The sequence below is a fragment of the Spermophilus citellus genome (assembly GCF_964194105.1).
Source record: "Spermophilus citellus genome assembly, chromosome: 9".
Taxonomy (NCBI): domain Eukaryota; kingdom Metazoa; phylum Chordata; class Mammalia; order Rodentia; family Sciuridae; genus Spermophilus; species Spermophilus citellus.
In genome coordinates this window covers 7,538,458-7,554,608 of record NC_138191.1, presented here as the reverse complement: position 1 = coordinate 7,554,608, position 16,151 = coordinate 7,538,458, and the positions used below count along the sequence as shown (strand labels likewise).

General features: G+C 48.4%; 2 protein-coding genes across 5 annotated transcripts; one reads left to right on the top strand and one right to left on the bottom strand.

The window, feature by feature from the left end:
• The first annotated feature begins 1,471 nt into the window (after positions 1–1,471).
• Positions 1,472–6,119, top strand: MRPL24 (mitochondrial ribosomal protein L24). 2 transcript variants are annotated; one of them, XM_081305268.1, is made up of 6 exons: positions 1,472–1,631; positions 4,663–4,905; positions 4,993–5,088; positions 5,280–5,383; positions 5,661–5,791; positions 5,888–6,119. In XM_081305268.1, the coding sequence occupies exons 2-6, from the start codon at positions 4,723–4,725 to the stop codon at positions 6,022–6,024; spliced, it is 651 nt and encodes a 216-aa protein (XP_081161394.1). In that variant the 5' UTR covers positions 1,472–1,631; positions 4,663–4,722; the 3' UTR covers positions 6,025–6,119. The 2 variants fall into 2 exon arrangements, with proteins under 2 accessions (XP_081161394.1, XP_081161395.1); XM_081305269.1 differs by lacking the exon at positions 1,472–1,631 and adding an exon at positions 1,986–2,046.
• A 481-nt stretch (positions 6,120–6,600) lies between these two features.
• Positions 6,601–15,863, bottom strand: METTL25B (methyltransferase like 25B). Of its 3 annotated transcripts, none has more exons than XM_081305263.1 (8): positions 15,732–15,863; positions 12,371–12,495; positions 12,015–12,207; positions 11,479–11,541; positions 11,113–11,256; positions 9,107–9,591; positions 7,345–7,529; positions 6,601–6,988 (listed from the first exon to the last, which is right to left on the bottom strand). In XM_081305263.1, exons 2-8 carry the CDS (start codon positions 12,394–12,396, stop codon positions 6,867–6,869), a joined length of 1,218 nt encoding a protein of 405 aa, XP_081161389.1. In that variant the 5' UTR covers positions 12,397–12,495; positions 15,732–15,863; the 3' UTR covers positions 6,601–6,866. The 3 variants fall into 3 exon arrangements, with proteins under 3 accessions (XP_081161389.1, XP_081161387.1, XP_081161388.1); XM_081305261.1 differs by lacking the exon at positions 15,732–15,863 and adding an exon at positions 15,198–15,622; XM_081305262.1 differs by lacking the exons at positions 11,479–11,541; positions 15,732–15,863 and adding an exon at positions 15,198–15,622.
• Between the last annotated feature and the right edge of the window lie 288 nt (positions 15,864–16,151).

Here is a 16,151-nt window from a genome sequence, read left to right as displayed (position 1 = left end):
GGATGCCAAATTCAAGTCCATCCTCAAAATTTAGTGAGACCATGTCTCAAAAAAATAAAAGAAGGGGCTGGGGCTGGGGCTCAGTGGTAGCGCACTTGCCTGGCATGTGTGAGGCCCTGGATTTGATTCTCAGCACCACATGTAAATAAAGATCTATCAACAAGTAAAAAAAATCTAAAAAGTTCATTTTAAAAAGGGTGGGGGGGGCTAGGGGTGTAGTTCAGTGGTACAGCACCCCACAGTTCAATCTCCAGTACCAAAAAAAAAAATATTTTTTTCAGTGTTGCACCTGAAGACAGTCCTATAATAAAACATAGTATATTATATTAAAAACACAAAAAGGCAGCAGTATCAGCCATAGCCAATATGGTCATGGAAGTGGACGCTTTGAGCTGGTTGTAGAAATAACTTTGACCCCAAGGGCAGGCCAAAGATAGGCGAAGATAACCTCTCCCTCTGCTAATGCTAGGGTTACTGGTCTTGGGCTACTTGCCACAGGACAGACCAGTTGAAAAACAAGGGGTTAAGGCAAGGAATGCAAGTATTTGAGAAGCCATCTGGCCAAGAAAATGGAAGACTCTTGTGCAAAGTCCATCTGGCTGGGAGGCTGGTTTGGGGCAGTTTATAGAGGAGATGGGTGATGGGACTGGTGGGTGCCTTCCCTTAGGGGGAGGTTTGTGGCCAAATGACTCACATTTGATCCTAATCAGCTAGTCAGGAGATGCTTTCTCAGTTCTGCACATCCAAGAACAAAGATCACTCTCCTTGGGCTATTGTCACTGACTAGTTTGTCCACTGCAAGTTCCTAACACGAGGGACAAGTTAGAGTGGACATCTGCCTGGGCCCTGTTGCTGATCACCAATTCCAAAGAAAGAAAACATTTCACCTGACAAGGGTCAAGTCCAGTTAAACATCTGGTCTGGATTCTTAATTTCGTTAGGGATGCCTGCTACCCTTAACTGGTCATATGAGGCTAGGAGAGAAGACTGACAGCTGGAAACCGCCCAGTACTTCCCAAATTATGTGGACCCTTTTGAGTTTCCTACCCTATCTGACATTTTGTGTCCAGGTCACATACTAGCAGTGGAAGGGCTCCTGTCTCATTCCTTCCTCCAAAAAAATGACACTTTTTGGATCTGTCCTAACCCGCTTCAGCAGAGAAGGGTGTGGACAGAAATGACTGGTCTCGCTTGCGGGGGGAAATGTAGTTATCCTTTGAACAGGAAGCCACAACCAGCTAGAAAATGGAGCCATCCTCTGGAGAAACTACAATTCCCAGCGGCTCCACACAGAGCATGCGCAGGCGCGTCCCCTCCCTCGCCGCCTTCAACTCCCGGCATGCTCCCTGGTGCTCTGACGCTCTCTGAGCTGCCCAGCCCGGGCGAGCTTCCGGTTCCGCCTTACTTGGCCGCGACGGACTACAGCTCCCAGCCTGTGTGGAGCCGAGATGCCTTCTTGGGCTTCCGTTCTGCCCTGGGACTCCATTTCCCAAAAGCCCGAGAGGCGGGGACGAGCGGGGCTGAGCACCCATGTGCTGAGGTGACCCACGGAGGCTCAGCAGTGCAATGCAAAGGGAAGTGACCGCCGTTTAGCCCAGAGGGTTGCAATTCCTGGGCTCATCCGGAGGCAGGTGCGGGAAGGGCTTTCCTTTTTCCTGGCTGTGGCATAGTCCCGCTCCCGCGAGGTTTCTTACCACTGAAAGCTCGGAGCGGGCGGGTGCTAAAGAGGGCTGGGGCCTGATGATTTCTAGGGTCCGGGTCCGCACCGTGGATGAGGCTGGGGGGCAGGGGAGCCGTGACCTGAGAGGCGACCAAACGGTCAGCCCCACGACCGTGCACTGGACATCCAGAGCACGCAGTGGACGCTCCGCTGCGGAAGGTGCACCAGCCTCTCCAGACTGTGGAAGGAACCGAAGGAAAAGTTCTAAGGGGCGTGCTAGCCGCTCTGGGCTGGCTCCTGGCATCTCCCGGAGTCGCAGAACTAGAGTTGCACGTTTCCAGTTCTGCGAATATTTCAACAAAGTTGACACAGGTGTATTAAACTAGGTAGGAAATTACAGTCTAGAGCTTATATGATATTATGCTAATATAATCATTGCATAGTTATATTATTCCTGATGTTATTACATATTATATGATTATATAGTATGGCACATTTAAGGTTTTTTTTTTCTTTTTTCTTTTTTTTTGGGGGGGGGCGGGCGGGTACTGGGGATTGAACTCAGGGGCACTCCACCACTGAGCCGCATCCCCAGCCCTATTTTGTATTTTATTTAGAGACAGGGTCTCACTGAGTTGCTCAGTGCCTCTCCCTTGCTGAGGCTGGCTTTGAATCTCAGTGTGCCACCAAGCCCGACCACATTTTTATTGTTTATTCTCTTTCCACGTCTGGAATATGGAACAGAATGAGTTAAGGAACTCGGTGCAGCCCTCCATGCAAGTGACTTGGGTCTTATGATTGGCCCTGCTCCCGTTAACCTGCATGAACTAGGGCAAGCCGTTCAGGCTCTCAGGTCCTCGGTTTCCTAGTCTATAGAAGGGACCTATCAAACTTGAACCTGACAGTCTTTCTCTGGGCAATGTGAAGACCAAGTATGAGGAATATTGAAATTCCCAGCATTAGGCTTGTCACACAGTAGTGGTGTATCACCATTTATTGAGTCTGAATAGGAATACTTGGGCCCTTACATTCAACCACTATTAATTTATAATAGTATTGGGACCTTTTCAAAGATTTTCTTACTGAGATATACCTTTTTATTTTTCTGTAGTCCTGGGGATTGAACCCAGGGCCCCACATATGCTAGGCAAGCACTCTACCACTGAGCTACGTCCCCAGCCCTCATACTGAGATATATAAAGAAAAAAAATTTTTTTCCACTATTAATTTAAGCCAGTTGAATTTTTAGAAAATGCAAATGTTATGGAAAGGAACAAAATGGAAATTGACAGCCCTCTTATATAGTTCTTCCCCACAACCAGGACTTTAGTTTATTTCCTTTCCACAAATATTAATGCCCACACCAGAATATATATTACATAACATGTATACATATATGCATGATATATATGATTAATTTACCCCAAAGGGATAATACTAGTCACATGATCCTACACCTTGCTTTGTTAAAATATTAAAAATAACATAAATGACACCAAGAGCCCTGAAAAGTTTTATGGATGGTGAAACTGACACTCAGAAAGTAAGTTGTCTAGGGTCACACAGTAAAAGAACAGGGCACAGTGTAGAACCTAGATGACAGTAAGGAGTCAAGTGGTCTGACTCCATCGTCCAGGGTTCTTCATGCCATTAGAATGCATTTTATGGGGCTGGGGATGTGGCTCAAGTGGTAGCGCGTTCGCCTGGCATGCGTGCGGCCCAGGTTCGATCCTCAGCACCACATACAAACAAAGATGTTGTGTCCGCCGAGAACTAAAAAAAATAATAAATATTAAAAAATTCTCTCTCTCTTTAAAAAAAAAAAAAAGAATGCATTTTATTAGTATTTGGAAAGTAGGTTCATCCTTCTCCACAAAAGAAGATTAACAGACCTTCTTTATCACTTGTCCTTGAATTTAAATGATAGGATTCAGCGAAGCACCTAGCATGGTACCTAGCGTTCAGTAAACTAAAGATAGCTTTAAATTATTTGTTTATGCAGTATGGGGATTGAACCTAGGGTCTTGTGTAAGCTAAGCAAGCACTCTACCACTGAGCTCCATCCCCAGTCCTTTTTTATTTTTTTATTTTTTTGTTTAGGTGTTGGGATTGAACTCAAGGGATGCTTTACCACTGAGCCACAAGCTCAGCTCTTTTTACTTTTTTTTAATTTTGAGACAGGTTTTGCTAAGTTGCTTAGAGCTTACTAAATTGCTGAGTCTGTCCTTGAACTTGGGATCCTCTACCCTCCGTTCCTGGAGTTACTGGGATTATAGCACATACAGCCATGCCTGGCTAGCTGCTATTATTTTTGCCATTTCTTTTATTAGCCTATTAATTTAGTTCACTGCACAAACTTGGGAGGCTTGTAACACATACTTAATTGAGAAATTTGGGACCTAACAACCTAAGGGTTAGACCCCACTAGCTTGCATGGTACATCAGAGCATACAGTAGGAACCCCGCTGTGGGTCCTTTCTCTTAGAAAAGAAGCCAGTCTTGGAGAGGAGTAGTTATTTCCTGAGAATAGACCTGGGAAGTGAGATAGGGACATTTTAGCTCCTGTTTTTTTCTGCTACCTCTTTGTTCATTGCCTTGTAACTGCCGGCCTTTGGACCCTATGCCAGTAATTTGTTCCGTTACTTATTTTCTTCCTATCCTGTGTTTTATATATTTGACTAATAATTCCCTTGTGTACCTACTATGTGCCAAGCTCTACTTGGATCTGCTGGATTTTGAACTGAGCTAGATACAAGGGTCTTTGGCCTCAGTTAATTTTTTTTTTTTTTTAATTCAAAGTCAGATGTGGGTTTGAATAATGATTTCCCACACTTTAGCTTTGTGGCCACTGGCAAGTTATTTAATCTCTCTGTCCTTATTTGAAAAGTGAAGATCATAGTATCAGCTTGTGAGAATTCAATGAGATGGGATCCACCGAGCAGTTGAGTTAGTGCTTTAAAAATGTCCCTTTGCTTCTTTGTCCTCTTTTATCTCTATCCCAGAGCTAACGAGCAAAGTTTCTGAGTCTTCACTGGCGAAGAGAATTCTCAAAGCTCCTAGCTATGCGTCTCTCTGTATTGCTGGCCTTGGCATCCAAGGTCACTCTGCCCCCTCACTACCGCTATGGGATGAGCCGCCCAGGTTCCCTGGCAGACAAGAGGAAGAACCCCCCGGGGACCAGGCGGCGCCCCGTGGTTGTGGAACCCATCTCTGATGAAGACTGGCATCTGTTCTGTGGGGACATGGTGAGAGCCTCAGGCGGACAGAGTGATGGGGAGTCCTGGGGAGTCCTGGGCAAGGGTCCCCCTTCCTGAGCCTCTGTCTTCCCACAGGTGCAGATCCTGGAAGGCAAGGATGCGGGGAAGCAGGGCAAGGTGGTTCAAGTCATCCGGCAGCGGAATTGGGTAGTCCTGGAGGGGCTGAACACGGTGAGTAAAGAGGAGGGGGACGCTCAGGAGGTCTATCCCTCTGCATTAAGAGCAGCCCCGGGTGAGAGTGGCGGAGGGAATGGTTGTGAAACTGGACCTTTTACTTTTTAGTTGGGGCCAAATGTGCTGAGCAGCTGTGGGCAAGTCCCTGCCCCCTTGCTTCCTGACACAGCCTCCTCTCTCTTGGACAGCATTTCCGCTACATTGGCAGGACAAAGGATTCTCCAGGAACCATGATCCCTAGTGAAGCCCCTTTGCTCCACTCCCAGGTCAAACTTGTGGATCCTGTGGACAGGCAAGCACGTGGGCTCCGTTAGAGGACTCCTCACCCTCAAGTCCATGAAGGTGTTGACCACAGCTAGGGATGGGCAGCCCATTTATCCAGTGGGAATGGTCGGTTAGGTGCTCTTGATGTTGAGGGGTCCATCACCTAGCCATAATTCCCTGTGGGTAGTCCCAGGAGAAGTAGAGACACAGGGTGGCAGTCTGTTTTTAGCATTGACTTCACGTTTGGGTTGGGGTGTGGCTGGGAGCCTGGCTCCTAGGTCTTGCTCATTTTTTTTTTCCACCAGGAAACCCACTGAGATTGAGTGGAGATTTACAGAGGCAGGAGAGCGAGTACGAGTCTCCACAAGATCAGGAAGAATCATCCCCAAACCTGAATTTCCCAGAGCTGATGGCATTGTCCCTGAAACATGGACTGGTGAGGCTGCATGGGGGTCAGGGAGAGGATGGGGACAGTGGGAATGAGACAGTGGCAACCCTCCCACGTCCCGTCTCCTTTCCTCTGACTCAACAGATGGCCCCAAAGACACATCAGTGGAAGATGCTATGGAAAGAACTTACGTGCCTCGTCTGAAGACACTGGAGGAAGAGGTGATGGAGGCAATGGGGATCCAGGAGACCCGGAAACACAAGAAAGTCTATTGGTATTGAGTCTGGGGAAGACAGCTTCTCCGGCTTTTTATCTTAGCCTTGAAGGCCAAAGCACTATTTTCAGACACCAATAAAGTGCCGTTAGTCTTCCTGTGTGCAGCTGCTGTCTGTGCTGGAGTGGCACCCAGCCCATAAGCCATATCCAGGGCCTGCAGGAGGGAGCCTTTGTCTTCCTGTTGGCATGGAACCCGGGTGAAAGGTAGCCAGCCTGAAGGAAGCCCTCCCAGGACAGGGCTGCATACTCAGGAGTGGTAACCAAGGGAAGAGAAAGGTTTCCTCAAAGGAGATCTCCGAGCAGCAGAAGCTGCTACCCAGGCCTCTTGCTAAGGAGGGCACGTGTCTGTTCTGTTCTTTATAAAAATAGAAGAGCTGAGCACCATGGCGCACACCTGTAATTCTAGTGACTTTGGAGGTTGCAGCAGGATGGTGGCAATTTTTAGGTCAGCTTGAGCAATTCAGTGAGATCCTGTCTCAAAAGAAGGGCTGGGAATGTAGCTCAGTGGCAAAGTGCCCCTGGTTCAATCCCCAGTATCCCCCCCGCCCCCACCCCCAAAAAAAGGAACAAAAGTCAAGTCATTGTGTTTAAATGTTTTTCTTTATTGATTTGTTTCAATGCCAGGGATCATTCCCAGGGCCTCCCACATGCTAGGCAAGTGCTCTGCCACTGAGCCACACCCCCAGCCCAGTTTTTAATAAATTAACAATAAAACTTCACACAATATTACATAACGTCGACGGGGAGAGAGAGAGTATGAAACGGAGTTGGTAGACAGCTGGGATCCCAGGGAGGACGCAGGCTGCTGTGCACCCATGGGGTTTCAGAAGGGTCTGCCTCGGGGTATTCAGCTGTCTTCAGTCTCTAGGGAAGAGAAGGCCTGGCCCAGGGGCATCTTGGTGGCCACCAGAACCAGGTTTCTAGGAGACAGCTCTGGGCTGAAAATGGGCAGGAGCTCAGCATGGAAGCCTAGAAGAAAGGGCTAATCAGAAGTGTCTTGAGACATCCACCCCCTTTTCCCAAGGGGACAAAAGAGACCCTGTTCTCAATAATGGAGTGCTTGCTTAAAATCTGTTCCAGGAAGGCACCACCAGAGGCTCACTTGGTAGGATTTTTTTTTAAATCGTTTGTATGTGTGTGTGTGTGAGAGAGAGAACCCAGGCTTTGTGCATGCATGGTAAGCACTCTATCAACTGAGGGGTATCCCAGGCCGGAATGTGCATTCTTTAACAAACCCCATACCCCAGCCCACCAGCGATGACCCAAGCCCAGCAGATGTGGGGCCTGGGACTTGAAGGACCAACCCCAGAACTCCAGCTCCTCACCCTGCTCCTGAAGGTAGAGCAGCCGGTCCAGCAGAATCAGTGTCTCTACCAGCGGGGCCAGAAGAAGTGCCAGGCTGAAGAAGGCCACCACACGGTTCTCCTGGGCCTGGTGGGCCCGGAGGGTCGCCAGGTTCAGCGGCAGATGGGGATCCAATCCCACTCGCTGTAGCCCACGCCGCACGTATCTGTGGAATTGGCCCCAAACAGCACTCAGTTTGGTTTTAGAAACCTCTACCTCCCACTTGAACTTTGCTATCCTAACATGCATTTTAAAATTTTATTATTATTATTTTGGCAGTACTGGGGAAGACTGAATCCAGGGGTACTTTACCACTGAACTACATCCCTAGTGCTTTTTATTTTTTGAGACATGGTCATGCTAACTTGCCCAAGCCGGCCTTGAACATGCAATCCTCCCGTCTCAGCCTCTTAAGTGTGAGTACCGTATCCAGCCTCATTTATTTTACTTTTAAGAGGCGAAGTCTTGGGCTAGGGACATAGCTCAGTTGGTAGAGTCCCTCGAAAGTTCAAGGCCTGAGTTCAATCCCCAGCACCACAATAAACAAACAAATAGAGGTGAGGTCTTGCTATATTGCTCAGGCTGGCTCCAAACTCAGGGACTGAAGAGATCCTCCTGTCTTGCCTCTTGAGTGGCTAGAACTAGAGGCATTCACCACAGTGCCTGACCCAATACGCTGGGTGTTTTGTTTTTTTTTTTTTCTTTCTTTCTCTTTTTATGGTACTAGGGATTGAACCCAGGGCCTCATGCATACTAGGCAGGTGCTCTACCACTGAGCTACATCCCAGCCTTAACATACATTTTAAATGTTTCTCTCGCTGTGAATTCTGCCAATATCAACTGATACAAAAACTTATTTTCAGCCAGTTTTGTCCAAATTAGCCATATTTTAAGCATTTAAAAAACTATAAAAGCTGGGCCCAGCTGTGCACACCTGTAATTCAGGCATTCAGAAGGCTGAGGTAGAAGGATGACAAATTCAAAACCAGCCTTGACAACTTAGTGAGATGCTGTCCTGAAATTAAAAAAAATAAAAGTGCTGCTCAGTGGTAAAGCACTCCTGGGTTCTATTTCCAGTACCACAAAAAAAAAAAAAAAAAAAGGAAAATACAACTTTTCATTTGGCTGGCGTCTAGCTTGGTGGTAGAGTTTGCCTAGTAAAGCCCTAGGCTCAATTCCCAGTGCTGCAAAAAACAAATTTTATGAACCACACATGGTGGCACACACCAATAATCCCAGCACCTTGGAGGCTGAGGCAGGAGGATCTCAAGTTCAAAACAAGCCTCAGCAACTTTGTGAGGCCCTGTCTCTAAATAAAAAATAAGAAGGGCTGGCTCAGTGGTTGAACACTCCTGGGTTCAATCCCTAGTAACAAACAAATAAATAAACAAACATAATTTTTTTCCCTTTCTTTTGGGTGGTAATGGGGATTGAACCCAGGGGTGCTCTACCACTAAACCATATAGCCCTCCCTTTTGACTTTTCATTTTAAGACAGTTTGCTAAAATTACCCAGGTTATTCTTGAATTTGTGATCCTCCTGCCTGACCCTCCTGAGTAGCTGGGATTATTACAGGAGTGTGCCACTGCTCCCAGCAAATGAACATCTTCTTTCAAAGAAATTTGAAGAAGTCGCCCCAGTCAGAAAACTGAACATCACCTCTCTGGGCAAGAGCTTTTCTTTGGATGTGCTAACAAGTGGGGTCTCGAGGTAGTGATCCCCCACCCCCCACCACAACCTCACTCTTCAATCTTGAGCTCGTGGACCCTGGGGATCCCCTGCACCCCAGGCCGACGGAGCTCAGGCCGGGCACGTCGGATGACCATCTCCAGTGCTGCTCGGTAGCAGTGGGTTCGGAGGCCAGGGCCAGCTTTCTGTAGCCGCTCGGCATACTCCTCCAGGGCATGGCAGGCCCCCTCCCGGAGCCTGTAGGGCAGTTCATAGCCAGGCAGCCCAGCCACCCACTGACTCAGCGGGTAGCCTCCAGGGTCACTAAGCTTCATGTAGCAGCACCCCACGGAGGCCAGGGCCACCACCTCTGGGCAGCAGCAGAAGTGCCTCAGCAAGGCCACACTCAGATCCCCGCAGGCGTGGAGGCCGGTCAGCAGCAGGCGTGCACTGCCACACTGTGAGCTGTCCAGCGGAAGCAGAAGTTCCCCACACAGGGCTGTGGGGTCCACCCACTGGACCACGTGGTAAGGGGAGTGGCGAGGGCCTGTTTGGGCCACCTGTGGAGGCAAGGCAAGACAAAGACAGGTGGAAAGTTCTTGTTCCCATACCACCTCAGGCCACTGGAAGACCTGTCCACTGTCACTTCCTCAGAGGGAACGTGGGAGGGCTGGGGATGTGGCTCAAGTGGTAGCGCTCTCCTAGCATGCGTGCGGCCTGGGTTCGATCCTCAGCACCACATACCAACAAAGATGTTGTGTCCCCCGAGAACTAAAAAATAAAGATTAAAAATTCTCTCTCTCCTCTCTCACTCTCTCTTTAAAAAAAAAAAAAAAAAAAGAAGAAGGAACGTGGGAAAGAAGCTGGGCCACAGGGGAGGGCTGGACCACGAATCCAGAGACAAGATAAACTCTTGTGTTTATCACCATTAATTTTGTAAATATTTTCATCTGTCAAACTCAGTTTTTCTTTTTTCCTATTATTATTATTTGGCTGTGAGAGATCAAACCCGAGTCTTGTGCACGGCGGGCCACACTCAACTACTGAGCTACACCTTCAGCCTCCCCAGGGTTTTGTTCTGCAGTACTGGAGACTGAACCAAGGGCCCCCCATGCACACTCTGAACTACATCCCCGGCCCTTTTTAAAAATTATTTATTTATTTATTTTATTTATTTTTTTTTTTAAAGAGAGACAGTGAGAGAGAGGGAGAGAGAATTTTTTTAATATTTATTTTTTAGTATTTGGCGGACACAACATCTTTGTATGTGGTGCTGAGGATTGAACCCGGGCCGCACGCATGCCAGGCGAGCGTGCTACTGCTTGAGCCACATCCCCAGCCCTTTTTTTTTTTTTTTTTTTGAGACAGGGTTTAAGTTGCTCAGGCTGGCCTTGAACCTGTGATCTTCCTGCCTTGAGTTCCTGAATTGCCACCATACCTGGCTCTTAACTAACAACGAGTCTAGTATCTGACAGGACTGGGGATGTAGCTCAATGGTAAAGTGCTTGCCTGGCATGAACAAGGCCCTGGGTTTGACCCCCAGCACCACAACCAGTAATAATGCCCGACTGGCCACGTCTGGCTGTTATGAGAAGAACGTATTGGTGTGAAAAGCATTTTGTCATTTTGGGTACTAGGGAATGATTCCAGGGACTCTTCACCACTGAGTTATATCCCCAGCACATTTTATTTTGTTGGTACTGGGGATTAAAACTAAGGGTGCTTTATTCCTGAGCTATATCCTTAGCCCTTTTATTTTTTACTTTTTGAGACGATGTCTTGAAGTTGCTTAGAGCCTTGCTAAGTTGCTGAAGCTGGCCCCAAACTTCCAATCCTCCTGCCTCAGCCTCCCAAGTTCTGAGGTTATAGGCATGTGCTACTGCACTCAGTAGGGAAAGCACTTTGTAACTAAAAAGTGCCTTTGAGATGTGGGGAGGCTTTAGGGAAAGGAAAAAGAGCAGAAACAGGAACATAACCATCTCAAGCCAAGAAACTTAAAAGTGGGGATTCAATCTCCATGCCCAGTTCTAGCCAAGCAGACCCTGCTCCTGCAGCCCAGGCTTCAGTAAGGGCTAACCTACCTGTGGGTTCTTCTTCTCCTCTTTTTCTAGAGCCTGAAGAAGTTCCTGGTCCAGGCGCTGGGCTCTCTCCACCAGTCTCTGATTCCCTTCAATGCTCTTCACCTTTAGTCCCAGCCCCAGAGACATGAAGCGGGAGAGGTGGCCCTGAAGGCATGAGGAGGACAAAGGCAGCCCCATTCAGTGCCCTGTCCACTGTTATCCTCAGTGGTCTGGACACTGGGATTTCAGGCCCCACAGAAGGCTTAAATTCTGCCCCGCCTGGTGCACCATTTCTCAGCGCCTGCCTCTCTGGGCCTGAGGTCTGATTACCTGCCTTCTAGATATCCTCATGATTCAAAAAGACAGTGAACCAGGGGTTTGTCTCACCTGGCCTGAGCCCACGTCCACAACCTGGGTGCATCCTGTGAGATCACTCAGCTTCTTTACCAACTGAAAGAGGAGGGAATAAAGGTCTCCTGGCCATCGGCTCTTGACTCCCTGAGCAAACACCAGGGAAGAGTGTTTGGGTATGAGGGTACAGGAGTCAAAGATGGAAATGTAAGGTGGATAGAGGGCACCATGGAAGATAAAAGAGATGGAAACCAGTCAAAGATGAGGGTGGTGCCCCTTCCAGGTTGAGGCCATTTTGCTTGCCCTTTAGGTCAGTGACTCAGTCTCCTCCACAGAATAAGAGCCTTGGTGAAGCTAAAACCAGACTGAAGATGCAAAAATGGGAATAAGAGTGATTGAGATATAGCTTGTCAATCAATCCAGCAAAACGATGGAGATACGATTACAGTATAACTGCTCAGAGAGGAACTTCTAGGGCTTCCATGGGAGGAAAGGGGCACACACTTGTAACCCATGGACTTAAGGAGTGCCTGGATTCCCAGATACCATCTACATCCCAGCCATCTCCTCACCTCTCCCAGTCTCCGAATCTCATGCTGCTTCTTGGGCCTGACGTGTTTCCGAAAGGGGGCTGTCAGTCGGGAGCTCTGGCTGGGGTTCTCCAGGAACTCTGAGGGGGTTTGAAAGCCAGGCGTCCGGGTAAAGGCCAGGGCATAGGCTGTGGACTTCAGGGCCAGCAGGGTGAGTGGCCACACCGACCTGTACCTGAGATATTCCAGCCCAGGCCACCAGTGAATCACCCTATCACATTCCCAGGGCACCAGTTTATAACCCAAGGACCCAGGAAAAGCTCAAGAGACTCTGAGCAATAGCTTGTTGCAGGACCGAGTGCCTTGGGCTCCCCAGCACAGGACCCCTTTGGCCATACCTGACCACCTCCCCTTCCCCAGGCATCCCCAGTAGCAGTGTGGCCAGCTGTGGTGGGTTCAGTCCATCCAGCGCTTCCTGCCATGAGCAAGGGAGTGTGCCCCACAAGTTATCTGTGAAAAATTCCTGTAGGAAAAGGAAAAAAGCAATCAGCAGGATACTATCTTCTATCATTCCCACTCTCCTCTCCCTGGCGATAACCTGTTGTTGTATGTGCTGAACATCTGTATTTTTGCTCATTGATTTATTCACCACAAATTCTAGGGCTAAGTGGGGGTGGTGGCCCACACCTACAATACCAGTAACTTGGGTGGCTGAGGCAGGAGAATCACAAGTTTGGGGCCAGTCTCAGAGGCTTAGTGAGACCCTGCCTCAAAATTAAATAAAGGGCTGGGGATGTAGCTCAATGGTAGAATATTTTAACCACAAACCTTACTATTATGTACAAATATAATGCACTATTTAAAAATAGAAAAAATAAATAACTTGTTTCATTTTTTAAAAAATGGTAGGGCTGGGGATATAGCTCAGCTGGTAGAGTGCTTGCCTCGAATGCACAGGCCCTGGGTTCAATCCCCAGCACCACCAAAAAAAAAAAAAAAAAAAAAAAAAAAAGAAAGAAAGGTAGAGTACACTTAGGTTCAATCCTTAGTACCACAATAATTAACTAATTAATTAATTCTGGGCTTTGTTTGGGTCATGTAGCAAGTTTCTAATCTAAGCTCAGAAAATACAAAAATAAAGCAGAGATAAAATTTTTGCAGAATGTACTGCCTTCTTCCAGCACTGCTGGCCCATATGGCCACTGGCTGCAACCAGCAAATACCTCCTACTCTTTAGAATCAGCTCTTTTGTCAAGCCTGCTCCAGTGCCCTCAACTCCCAGGTGGTTTACCTGGGCACAGTAGCATACACCTTTAATCCTAGCAATAGGAGGCTGAGGCAGGAGGATCCCAAGTTCAAGGCCAGCCAGCCTCAGCAACTTTGTGAGAACCTCAACAACTTCGAGGGACCCTGTCTCAAAAGTAAAAAGGACTGAGGATGTAGCTTACTGTCAAAGCACTCCTGGCCCACCCCCTCCCCCCGCAAAGAAAAAAAAAATTTAAAGGAAAAAAACAAATGACTCAGTTTTTTTTTTCTTTTGGTACTGAGGATTGAACCCAATGGTGTTTTATCAAGGAGCTACATCCAAAGCCCTCCCCACTTTTATCTTGAGACAGGGTCTCACTAAGGTGCTTTAAGGCCTCATTGAGTTGCTGAGGTAGGCCTTGAATTTGCAACCCTCTTGTCTCAGCCTCTCATGAGTATTACAGGTGTGGGCCACCTCTGGGGCTTAAGGTAGATGCTATTTTAACCCCCATTTTACAGATATGGAAACTGATACAGCAATTAAATAATTTGCCCAAGTCAAAAAACTAGTAAGTAGCAGAACTGGGACTTGAAACAGGTTTTACTCAAGTCCTTGATCTTAACCAGTCTGCTCTATTGCCTTTCTGTGGAGGAAAGCATTCCAGACAGATCAATAATTGCAACTGTAAAGGCCCAGATGCCTGCCACATTTGTGGAAAAGAAATCAGGCCAATTTGAAGTACAGCAGAGTGAATGTAAGAGAATGAAATCTGATGAGGATTGAAGAGGCAACAGCCAGATCATATACAGTGGGTCTTTTGGTACCAGCTATTGAAACCCAGGGGTGCTTAACCAGTGAGCCACTTCCCCAGCCCTTTTTATATTTTATTTGGAGACCGGGTCTCGCCAAGTTGCTCAGGACCTTGATAAATTGCTGAGGCTGGCTTTGAGCCTCCAAATCTGCTGGGATTACAGGTGTGCACCACCACACCCAGCTATATATGTGTTTGTAGATAATAAAATTATTTCATCAAAGGACCTAGATAGCAAGAAATGTCATGATACAACTTACATTTGAAAGGCTCCTTCAGTGAAGAGCTGGTTATGGAGGAGCAGAAGTAAATACAGAGAGACATTAGGAAGTAGTTTAGGAGAGAGATGGTGGTTTTCAGGATGATAGCAATGGATACGGAACAAAACAATTAATTTAGAATCTATTCTGAAGGTAGAGAACTTGAAGTATTAGATTGTGGATCAATTAAGAGCTGATCAAGGATGGTTTCTGGTTTGGGGTCTACACAACTCAATGGATGTGCTGTTTACACATCATCTCATTTGTTCTTCACAATGATCCTTCAGATAGAGATCCACTTTGCAGATTAAACTGGGGGTAGGAGTAAAAAGAGGAGAAAGAGGAGGAGGGGTGGGGGGGAGAAGAGCCTAAGATTAACACAGTAGAGGAGGTAAGATTCTAGTCCTAGTCTGTCTGATGCCGAAGTTGAACTATCCACAAAACAAGGAATTTATTCAAGGTTTGAATGAATGAATGAATGAACACATGACTTCTTGGAACACTTCTTGTATTTCTAGGAGAGTTCAACGCACCTCCAGCCCAGCTCAAATAGATGTCCATGTATTTTATTACCTTGGATTTTGAGAAACTTAGACAAACAACCTAAGTATTAAAAAAGGGGGGTGTAGCCCCAGGTTTTTTGAAACTATTATTATTTGTAAATGGACACAATGCCTTTATTTTTATTTTTTAAAATTTTTATGTGGTGCTGAGGTCGAACCCAGTGCCTCACACGTGCTAGGAAAGCGCTCTATCACTAGGCTACAACCCCTGCCCCAAATCACCCCAATTTTAAGCTTTTCTTGTACAAAAACAAACTCAAAGAACTCTCCAAATTCTCTCCATGTCGTGGGCACCTAGCCAACCACACGACCAGCAGCACCCCGCCCACAGCCCTGTGGCCTCACGATGATGTAGGCATCCAGGATGGAACGGTAGAGTGCCAGGACACGGGTGAGGTTCACAGCTAGCTGCCTCCTCTCCTCCGGAGAGAGGCCCCGGGCGGAGACACCCGGCATCCCGGGATGCAGCCGGTGGCACAGCGGGCGAGAATGCGCGGGAAAGTGGACCCAGGGTCAGAACCGCGCTAGCCCAGGACCCGGGCCGGGCTCATCCGCAAGCAGAACGGGAAGAGTTTCGAGCCCGGTGTCGGACGCAGCTTCTCCGGGATACCATACTGAAGTTACAAATATGAGGCTCAGCCCCCGACCGCCCGACGTCACAACTCAAGACGTCTGACTGCGCGGTGTCTGGCTGCGAGGCACGTGAGGCTGGGTGTCGGCGCCATGACGCCACAGAGCCGCGCAGCCGCCCTACGTTCATCAAGTGGGCGGGCGAAACTTAAGTCCCGCCCTTTCCCGTGCAAGGCCCTCCCCTCCCGGAAGTGGGGCCTTGAGTTCTCGGCGCGCTGCAGTTCGGACTAGTAGCGGCTTCTCCTTTACCTTCGAGTTGTACCTCCACGGAGCTAGAGGGGCCGGGGAGCGAATCCCGCCCCCACCCACACCACCGCCCCCGCCGCCGCTGCTGCCGCTCCTCACACACTCGGAATCATTGGCTTCGCTACCGGAAGCGGGGGCGCTGCGGGCGCGCGCGCGCCGGCCCCCGACACGTTCCAACCCGCGCGCCTGCCGTCCCGGGGCTCGTCGGCACGTGCCGACTTCCGCCTCAGGCTCGGGACGCTTCCGTTCTTAGAGGTGCCCATCTTGGAGGTAGGTATATGGGCTTGTGGGGACGGTCCCCACCGGGAGAACCGTCGGAATGTGCTTGCTGAGGTGGGCGACCTCGATTGTTAATTCCCTGCCACCCGGCACCGCTGTCGTGTGGTGTCAAAGGTCTCTGCCTGGGAGGACTTGGGTAAGATG

Coding starts and splice junctions, on each gene's coding strand:
- MRPL24 (XM_081305268.1), top strand. CDS start 4,723: ATGCGTCTCTCTGTATTGCTGGCCTTGGCATCCAAGGTCACTCTGCCC. Junction 5,089..5,279: donor TCCTGGAGGGGCTGAACACG/GTGAGTAAAGAG, acceptor TCTCTTGGACAG/CATTTCCGCTACATTGGCAG. Junction 5,384..5,660: donor CTTGTGGATCCTGTGGACAG/GCAAGCACGTGG, acceptor TTTTTCCACCAG/GAAACCCACTGAGATTGAGT.
- METTL25B (XM_081305261.1), bottom strand. CDS start 15,308: ATGCCGGGTGTCTCCGCCCGGGGCCTCTCTCCGGAGGAGAGGAGGCAG. Junction 11,257..11,478: donor TGGACGTGGGCTCAGGCCAG/GTGAGACAAACC, acceptor TCATGCCTTCAG/GGCCACCTCTCCCGCTTCAT. Junction 9,592..11,112: donor AGGAGAAGAAGAACCCACAG/GTAGGTTAGCCC, acceptor TTGCCTCCACAG/GTGGCCCAAACAGGCCCTCG.